The 9319-nt window shown below is 51.5% G+C and overlaps 1 protein-coding gene across 7 annotated transcripts in view; it reads right to left on the bottom strand.

Annotated features, from left to right (window-relative positions):
• Positions 1-540: 540 nt before the first annotated feature.
• Positions 541-9319, bottom strand: part of MYO9A (myosin IXA) — a 188430-nt gene continuing 179651 nt past the window's right edge. For 6 of the 7 annotated variants that reach the window (XM_076348589.1, XM_076348590.1, XM_076348595.1 and 3 more), the window contains 9 exons: positions 8174-8366; positions 7484-7612; positions 7022-7127; positions 6423-6554; positions 5179-5302; positions 4318-4371; positions 1928-2130; positions 1604-1746; positions 541-1160 (listed from right to left, as the gene is read on the bottom strand). In XM_076348589.1, coding sequence (XP_076204704.1) covers positions 676-1160; positions 1604-1746; positions 1928-2130; positions 4318-4371; positions 5179-5302; positions 6423-6554; positions 7022-7127; positions 7484-7612; positions 8174-8366 — 1569 coding nt within the window. In that variant the 3' untranslated portion in view covers positions 541-675. The remainder of the gene's footprint in view (positions 1161-1603; positions 1747-1927; positions 2131-4317; positions 4372-5178; positions 5303-6422; positions 6555-7021; positions 7128-7483; positions 7613-8173; positions 8367-9319) is intronic. The other variant, XM_076348592.1, reaches the window with a different exon arrangement.

The raw sequence follows: 9319 nt of genomic DNA, 5'->3' as shown, positions 1-9319 counted from the left end.
AATAATTAAAAAAAAAAAAAAAAGTTCTGTCTGGGGAAAAATATAAAAAAAAAAAAAAATATATATATATTTACAACAAACTCCAGTAACCGGCATATAAACAAATATAGCTTCAAGTAGTCCTTGATTATTATTATTATTATTTTTTAATACTGATGGTCTCCAGAAAAAAAAGGAGGAAAGGTGGTTAGGTCACGTTAAAAAACAAAAAAAAAAAAGTGATTTTTTGGCAGATTTTTAACGCTTTTCCATGCGCTTGGCGTTGGCGTGGATGAGGTGGTTAAAGCACGGAGGGGCTTGGCTGGCTGGAGCAGAGCCGGCGCCGGCTCGGGATGCTCCCGCGGGAATTTTAGGCTTGCTTTTCTCCTACCGACGGGCGACAGCGATTCGGCATGAGGATTTGGCGGCGCGACGCTCTGAGACGTCGGATGCTCCGAGGGGAAGGGCGCAGGAGCCGGCCGGTGCCCCTCCATCCCCGGTCCAACCCCCCCTCCCACCCCCCGAAGGTCTCAACCCCCCCAAACCATTAAGGCCACCGTTAAAACCGTCCCCCACCGGCCTTTTTAATTAAGAATTCATCCCCCTGGCGTTAACGAGGAAGCCATCGGGAGCGCTGCCGGTGCTGCCGACGGGGAGGATGCTCTGGCACGCGACGCGTCCCCAGGGTGGAGCATCTCAGACCATGAACTCGTTGCTCCCCAGGAGGACGAGGGGTTGGGCGGCGGCGCAGTCAGCCTCGGGGTTTCTCTTGCGTCCCCCCCCGGTCCCCCCATCCGGGGGCTCTTTGGTTTTCGGAGGGGAGGTTTTCACGCTTTTCAGTTTCTGTTTGCCTTTCTCCGGGTTGAACGTCCCACGGGTGGTGAACTGAGGCCGGTCCTCGGGATAACGGAGAGGTCCCACGAAGCCCTCGGGGCTCGCCCGGGTTTCGGGGGGCTCGCTGCCCCCCCCCGCTCGGTAGAAAGGCGATTTGGAGTACATCTGGAAGCGCTTCCGGGGCAGGTGGGGCAAGCAGGAGGTGGACGATTGGGAGGAGGAGGAGGAGGAGGAGATGGAGGTGTCGGCTGGGTCCGCCGTGTCCGGCCGTGTCCTGGGGTGCCTTCGCAGCCGGCTTGGCCCCTCCGCCTTGGCAGGGCGCAGGGAGGTAAGTGCTACACTTCTCTCTGGGGAGGGGGGGGGGGGAAGGACCACCAGAGGATTAACACCCCGAAACCACACAGCATCTCGGCACCGCTCCCCAGGGACGCACGCCGTTGAGCCAGGACAACGTTCCCGGCATCTTGCTGGAGGTTAGCGTCACCCGGGATGACGCAGCGGCGCTGGAGAACCACTCACCTCCCCATCAAACCTTGGGTGCTACCACCCACCTCCCCAGGTCCATGTGTTTTAACCCTTAACCCCCCTCTTTACACCCATTTAAATTGCTATGCATCAAGAGCAGGCAGGAAAAAACAAATAACACCCCCTCAAGCTATCAAAAAACCTGAGCAACCTGATCTAGTTGAAGATGTCCCTGCTCATTGCAGGGGGCTTGGACTAGACGATCTCTGAAGGTCCCTTCCAACCTAAACCATTCTATGATAAACCCAAGAACGCCTGGATTTACCCGAACGATCGGAGATGGCTCCTTCGGAGTCAAAGTTCAAATTTTCGGAGCTGTCGGCAGTGCCGATGGAGGCTTCGGACTCAAGGGTTTCGTCGTCGGAGGCGCGGGGCTCCAGTGTCAGCATCTCAAACGTCAGCTCCTCCCTGCCAAAAAGACCCAACGGGACCGAAAAGGTGGGGAGGAGAAGAAAGGGATGAGCATACACCAAGAGATCATGGAGGGATGGAGTCCTCCAGCTCACCCTACGAGCAGCACGTCAACCATATGATGTCAAATAATATCCATACATAACCTATAGCAGCTTGAACCCCTGGCCAGACTCACTTTTCCTTCTGCAGGCTCTCGATCTGCTCGGTCAGCACCTTCTCCTCCTGCTGCATGGCCGCTTGCTGCTGCTCTGTCACCTCCATCTCCATGGCTTCCTCGCTGCTCATGGTCTCCTCGGGGACATCCGTCACCGAGGGCAAGCGCACGGCAACAGGAGACGTTGGGCTGGGGTAGGCGCCACGTCGCACACGTCCTTTGCCCTGAAGAGAGACAACGGTGTCACCATCAGCAGCCAAGGTGATTCTGCAAACATCTCAGGTGCCAACCACACTGCTCTCCTAAGGAGCAAAGAAGACAGCCCCAGCCATTGGTCCTCAGTGCGCCGCCGGCAGTCACACCCAGGACCCTCCAAAATCTCACCCCAGGCTGGGAGAGGTACCAGAAGGACTCAACATGTTGGAAGGGGTGAGGATGGAGGTGGTGAGGATGGAGGCGGTGAGGGTGGTGCTGATGGGCCAGCTACCAGCTGATGGACCAAGTGCAACTCGGACTTCAAAGCAAGCCCAGCTGGCGGCAGGAGATGGGTTTCTGCAAAGCCCACAGCCCGTGCAATGGGAAGCTTGACCTGCCAGGTGGCCGTGTTGGCTTTGGGTGGGAGCATCACCAGGGCTTTGATTTCAGGGCACTCAGCTCCTGCTTCATCGTGAGATCACGTCTCGCATCCTTCCCTCGCCCACCCTTGGTATTTCCTGAGCATCGCAAGGGTCTCCACCGACTCCTTCGGCAAACGGTAACTCACACCTAATTGTGTTGTCCACACTCTGATCTCACGTACATGAGATCCATAAACCAAGAGCACCTCCAATGGTCCATTATAAAACAATAAATGTTAATTTTTGCACCTGCGGTTAAACAGGGAGATTTAATGCACCGGTCCCTGCTGAAAAGCTCTGAAGAACCATCTATTTTTTTTAATATTAAAACCAGCAATGGAAAAGGACTCAAACGGGGGTAGTACGTATGGAGGAGTATTATACATGCAGCTGCTTTAACCTTTCGAGGACCAGCTCTACAGATCTGCTCCACAGAGTAGAAGAAAAAGATGGATTTTGGGGGATGAGGGACACCACGGACATTAAAAAGCTTTTATCTTAACTGTTATCATAACCAGACACATCACATCTTCTAAATTCAAGATCCTGAACCGACCAGGACTTAGGAGATGTCGACTAGCCTGAGTCATGCCCATCACCTGCTGCCCTTCTCCTGACCACCATCCCCAGGATGAACCCGCATCTCCTTGCGGTTGAAGAGCTCGTTGCAACGCAGCTTTTCTCCCCGTAGGGCTATTTAAACCCTGCAGCTGGGGCATCCCCGCACCTCTCTGATCCCCCGTGTGCCTGAAGTAGGTTTGCAGGGTAAAGGAGCCTCCTTTTTTCCTTTAAAAGTATTATTTGCTCAATTTTACCCCTTTCATCTTTTAACATCACACCTCAGAGACCCTTCTCCGGCAGCAAAGCCGCTCCTTTGCCCCGGCGTTCTTCTGATGGCACCTTCTCACATGGGCTCCCGAGCTGAAGCACAGCTACCTGAATCCTATTAGCCAAACCCCCTCAGATCCCAAAAATCCCACCGGCTCATGGACTTAAGCCCCTGCGAAATGGTGTGCTTGCGAAACAGCGTCGGGGGAGCAGAGCTCGAATTTTGCTTTTCTCCGTCTCCTGACCCTCATGGATGCTGAAGGATGGGGAGAAGCATCATGGGCTGAACCTGGTAGGAAGGGAAACAGCCCCACGAGCCTCCCCAAAAACCTGCGGGCGCTTTTCTCGCCCATCGTGGTCTCGCTGGGAACTCAAACTCAAGCTGGGATGGAGTTGGGGAATACAGGGGTTGTTGGACCCCTCCCAATTCAAACCTGGGTGTCCTGACCTTGAGTTCAAGGTGGTGGTGGTGGTGCTCCTCCTCCAAGAAGGTGGAGGAGACCTTTGGATGCCTCGTGGTCTCCGAGACATCCGAGCCAGGGGTTTTATCCACCATCTCGAAATACTGCAGCACTGTGAAAGCAACTTGATGCTGAAACGCATCCTGAGTGAGCAGAAATTGGGGTGGGAAGGGAAGGGATGAGTCAAGTAAAGCAAAAAAGAGGGAAGCACAGGACGGAAAAAGAAAAGAAAATAGGAAAAAAAAAAAGTAGGAAGGGGAAAAGGGGTGGAAAGCGTTTTTTTGAGAAGCTGTGTGCAGGGATGGCCGAGTGCTGGCCATCCCGAACTCCTGCTGCCTGGGGGACCTGCGGGAGAAACGATGGCCCTGAGGAGTGGCACCCGCTCGGGGATGGGACGGGCAACGTCACGGACAATGGCCGGTGGGACGAGACTGGAATGAGCGGCAGTGACAGACAACGGAGGGACGCGGCGGCTGGCGCAGGGCGCGCTGCAATGAATACATACCGGGATTGAACTGCGGGTTATGCTCATAAATCTAACTGCAATTAGTACGGGTTTCTGGATTAGAGAGGAGATGAAAAGGAAAGCAGAAGGTTAGAGTGCACATGCCGTCGCCCCTCCAAAAAAACCCGTTTTTGTTCATTTTTATGTTTCTTTTTTTTTTAACTGGGATGAGCAGGGCAGCTCTGCAGCACCAGCCCCACAACCTTGGGCAGCCCCTGCTTGGATTTCACCCCCCAAAAAAGCAGGAGCAACGTGTCCCTGAGGATCACAGCGGGCAGGTCCAAGCAGAGGGGCCGCTCGGCTCCTTAGTCTAAGCCTGGGATGACTGCGCTGCGCTGAGTCTGTCCCTCTCCCGCAGCCCAACAAGCCAAGCACAGCGTGCATCTGCAGCCCGCCGGCCCCCCAGGAAGCATGGAAGCTCAATGAGATGGGTTTGAGGCTCCCAAAAAGGCGGTGCGGGAGCAGGGAGAGCCTTTGGGGAGCTCATTTTGGATTCAGATAATGTGATTGAGCACAAAAAAGAATGGTCCAGGTCTTCCATGGGGCGATGTCGAGCCGGTCAATGAAAGGCTTGATTCAACCCAGGACCAAACAAGCTCAAATGAAGGTGGAAACGCTGATCAGGAGCGTCTGAGCTGGAGCGACCACGTTTCCAGGACTGTTCCCACCTCCTCGTGCTTCGGTATGACTCCCTGCAAAGGCAAGGAGCCACCACGGGGCTGAGGGTCCCTGTCCTGGGGGAGATGGCATGGGAGGTTGCGAGGGGTTTGGGAGGCTGGAATAAGCAGGAGAAGATCAGGTAGGGTTGCTTCGGGGGCAAGGAGAGGACAGGAGGGAACAGAGACGGTTTTGGCATCTCACCATCGATCTGCGGATCAAGGAGAGGCGACTCTTGGCTTTGTTCTCTGCAAACTCCAGGCTGTTGATGTCCTTGAGACGAGCCTTGTACTTGTTCATCTGCTCGATGACGATTAATTCTACGCAACTAAGGGGGAAAAAAAACCCAAAAGACGACAAAGTAGGAGGAGGAAATTATTTGATCTGAGCTGGCCCTGTCCCGCCCAAAGGTCTGCCCTGCTGGAAAGGCACAGGGGTAGAAAGGTCCAGCTGGAAACGCAAGGGTAGTGGAAATTCCCCCTAAAAAGAGCGATAATGGGCTACGGATGGATCAAGGAACTCAGACCAGAGAAATTAAAGACCCCCAGGGATCCCACCAGAGAAACTCTCCACCCCCTTGAAGAGGGGTCAAGGAAATACAAACCTGGGAAAAGCAGGTTGCTTCCAAGCCACAAATTCAGACTCGCCTGCACGCAGCAACGCTGCAGCAAGCTCGCTTAGCTGAGCTGACTGTTTAATGCTGTCAGGAATGTGTTTGGGGAAAAAAATAATCCTTTCCGTGTAATAAAATTAGAGGATGTGCTATAACTAAAGCGTAAGGGAGAAGCTACAAAGAAATCCCATAGAAAGACGAGTGCTCCTACCAGCTGGGTGTCGAAGCATATTCTGCTCTTCAACAATTTTAATAGACCTAGTGGAGGTAAAACCTCCTCTTCTGGAAGCCCAGCCCTTCACTGGATGGTTTCCATTATTGTCTCCATTATCTATTTTTAAATCTATTTAATACGAGCCAGACTGAATCTGGGCAAGCGCTTCACTTTTTCTCTGTAAAATCTTTGCAATTATGTCAAATACCTTAAAGAAATCGAAGTATGCAATATTAATATTGCTGCAGACCAAACAAACTCACCTCCTCAAATAAAAAAGACAAAATTAAGTAAGAATAAAGACCTGCTTGCCATAAATGGGATTAACTATAAAACCACGTCAGCACAAGCTCCACCTTTTCCTGCTGAGATGTGCTGGGCAGGAGCCAAGTTGATCTGCTCTTGTGGATGCTCCATCGCTTAAAAATCCCCATGCAACAACCTCTCGGGGATTGAGAGAATATGAAATACCTTCATGAAGATGCATTTAATATGTGTTTATAATTTCCATGCTAAAGCTCCCTTATTCTTGAGCCATTTGTCTGTACTAAGGGTTATCAAGATGTGAGTGGCGACATGTCAACGGTTATGGAGCTGGATCACCCAGCACCACATTCTTACGTGGTTGTTTTACTGATGTCCTGAACGCTCTGCAGCGGGTCCGTCGTATCGGGGCAGCGGAGGATACAGGGAGCAAAGACGATAGCCAAGGCATTAGCTGACATTCGATTGGTCTCTTCTTGGAGGGCAATCCTGAAACAAATAGGGATTAAGAGAGAAGTCAGAGGTGAAGGCACCTCCACTTCACCTCTTCCACATGGCCATGGATGAATAGAGGAGACGACACTTCTACAGTGCTATCTTGCTCTGCTAGCAAGTGCGCTGCTCTGCCCTCATCTTTGCTCAATGGAGAAAGGAAAACCTGAAGACATCTCAGGTGTTCCCAAGGCAGGCGAACCACCAGCATTTTCCACCCAAACAACCTGTCGCTGCAGTGGCAAGAGGCACCACGAGCAACCAAAGCGCTGTGGAGGTTGCTCATCAATACGAGCATCGTTTGGAGAAACAGCTCTGGGGCCACCTCCCAGGAGACACGATGGACCTGAAAGCTCTTCCCTTTCCTTTGCCCACCTGCTTTCAGTCTCGGCTATTTCGGTACGAAAGGATGTCTGAGCATCCTCCCCTTGCCTGTTGCCCGAAACTGCCTTGGCCCAATGTACCTCACCAGGTGGAAGATGAGACGCTCCAAGGTGCTGAGATGGGTGCGGGAGAGCTGGTCGATGACTGAATACACTCCCCGCACCGTCTCCTTCCTCTCCTGGAGGCCTGCAGAGAAAGCACCAGTGTTTAGGGGCGGCTTCTACTTCTTCCTCGTATTTAAAACGATACCTTCCTAGTGCTTGCTTACTTTTAGTACTTAAAAGACAGATCTTCTGGCTAACATTTTGGGCTGAAATCTGCTGAACCACGATGCAAACGTGTGCCACCAAAGGCGAGACCAAACTGCCTGGGGCTTTGCATGAAAACACCTTATGACCAAAAAAACAGACTTTGAAACCAGGCGAAAATGATTTGGCAAAACCAGATGGTTTGGGCCCAAAAAGTAAATAAAAAGTTCGGCACTAAAAGCAGCCACTGTTTCCCTCTGCCAAGGGAACGGGATAGCAAAGGAGGGTCCTTACCCATCGCCCGCAGAAACTCCTCGTAGAGCTCGAAGGTCATGAGAGGGTTGGGTAGATCTCGGAGCCACTGCTTGAACACGCTGGCGATGACGTGGATGTTGTAGTCGTCTAAATTCACATTATCGATGTCTGCATTTGGCAGTGGATTGAGAAGAAAGAATAAAAACAAGAGGCAACAAGCCAGAAGTGAAGCCAGCGCATGGATAAGCTAACTCTAGGATAGAAAATGTTCATGTGCCATCCCAAAACCACACTGCGTTCGATGTCAAGAAATCCATCACCTGATTTCATAGAATCATAGGATAGTTTGGGTTGGAAGGGACCTCTAAAGGTCATCTAGTCCAATCCCCCTGCTGTGGGCAGGGACATCATTTCAGCTCCACATCTTAAAATCTGCATTTTCCAGGGCATGCAACCTTAGGTGGGACCAGGATTTCTAAGGCAGTGTTTTCCCTCAACTAGAATGACTTTTTTCATGCATCACACCCAAAAAAGCATGAGCCAGTGACTTGAGAACAGATTTTGGTTGGAGATGTGAAAGCACCGCTTGCGTTTTCACAGCCTGCGGTCAGGGAAGGCAGGACCGCTCCCTTGCTTTGCCCCGATGAAGCATCCCACCTTCCTTACATCTAACCCTGCTGGTTGCAGAGATTTTTCTCCCCTTGTGGTTTATTTTTTCCATCCTTTTACCCGTATCAAGTCCTTGCCGCAGCTCCTTGATCTTGTTGGTGGACCCTGATTTTCTGTAAATGCCCTCTGTGTACAGCCCGTGCATTTCGATGTAGTTGATGAGCTTCTCCACCAGCACCGGCACCGCTCGCTCCTCGCTGGTCAACCGGGAGAGCTCCACACCGAACTGCCGAGACGAGAGCTCGGGGTCATACTGAAGAGGAAAAGGAAAAAAAAAGGTTTTAAAGTCCTTTTATAGGAAGCAATGCTGGCGCAGCGCTCAATTCCGACTGCTATTCAAACTTCTTCAGCTGATCGAGGTGACCTGCAAGTCTAATGAAGCCACGTGCAAAGGAGGACAGGACAGCCAGCAACGTACATCTTGCAATGCTAGATCGGTCTCTGGGCATGCACCTGAAGTCATAAAAGCCTGAATTTTCTTTCTTTAACCACCCCACTGTGGTTATATTCTCAGCCCAGCAGAGCCAACGCAGCTGGGCATGGTCCTCCTCCACCTCCTGCCCCTCTGGCACCATCTCCAGGGGTGATTTCACTGCCCAAAGAGGATGCACAAAGCAGAACAGGTAAATCCGAGTCTTGGGTACTTAGATCAACTCGCAGCATTGGAAATTACAAAATGTCCGTGAACAAACATGATGCCAAAATAAAAGCATGAAAAAACCCATCTCCATCTGTCAGGAAAGACCCTTTTGCCAGCTGCAAACACTCACTGGAGATTTGATATTTGGCAAATTCAAATGTGAACAAAGTCCTTCCGAATGGGAGATTCTGGGTAGGAACAGCCAAAAGACCTAATAAAATTTTGACACAAAGGCCCGGCCCCAGCAAAAGGAACGTGAGAGGGCACACGCTGCAATCCAGTCATCAGCAAGATGGTGGTGACCATGACATAGCTCACAGCTCCCCTTATAACCACTCCTGCATCTTTGTTTTTCCCATTCAGTGTCATCCTTTCATCAATCTTGTCAACCTTACGAGATGATGTGGGGACAATGCCCATGCTGTTTCATGCTCTAGGGAAAAAAAACACCCCAGGAACATCTGGTCTCAGCTACCAGTTGAAATTAATCACCTGCTCTTCAACCAGCCTGCTTGGCTGCTAAAACCATCAGCAAATGCGATGCCACAAAACCCATGTGCTACTTT

The sequence above is a fragment of the Aptenodytes patagonicus genome, chromosome 10, assembly GCF_965638725.1.
Source record: "Aptenodytes patagonicus chromosome 10, bAptPat1.pri.cur, whole genome shotgun sequence".
In the NCBI taxonomy this organism is placed as follows: domain Eukaryota; kingdom Metazoa; phylum Chordata; class Aves; order Sphenisciformes; family Spheniscidae; genus Aptenodytes; species Aptenodytes patagonicus.
This window is presented reverse-complemented; position numbering and strand designations above follow the sequence as displayed.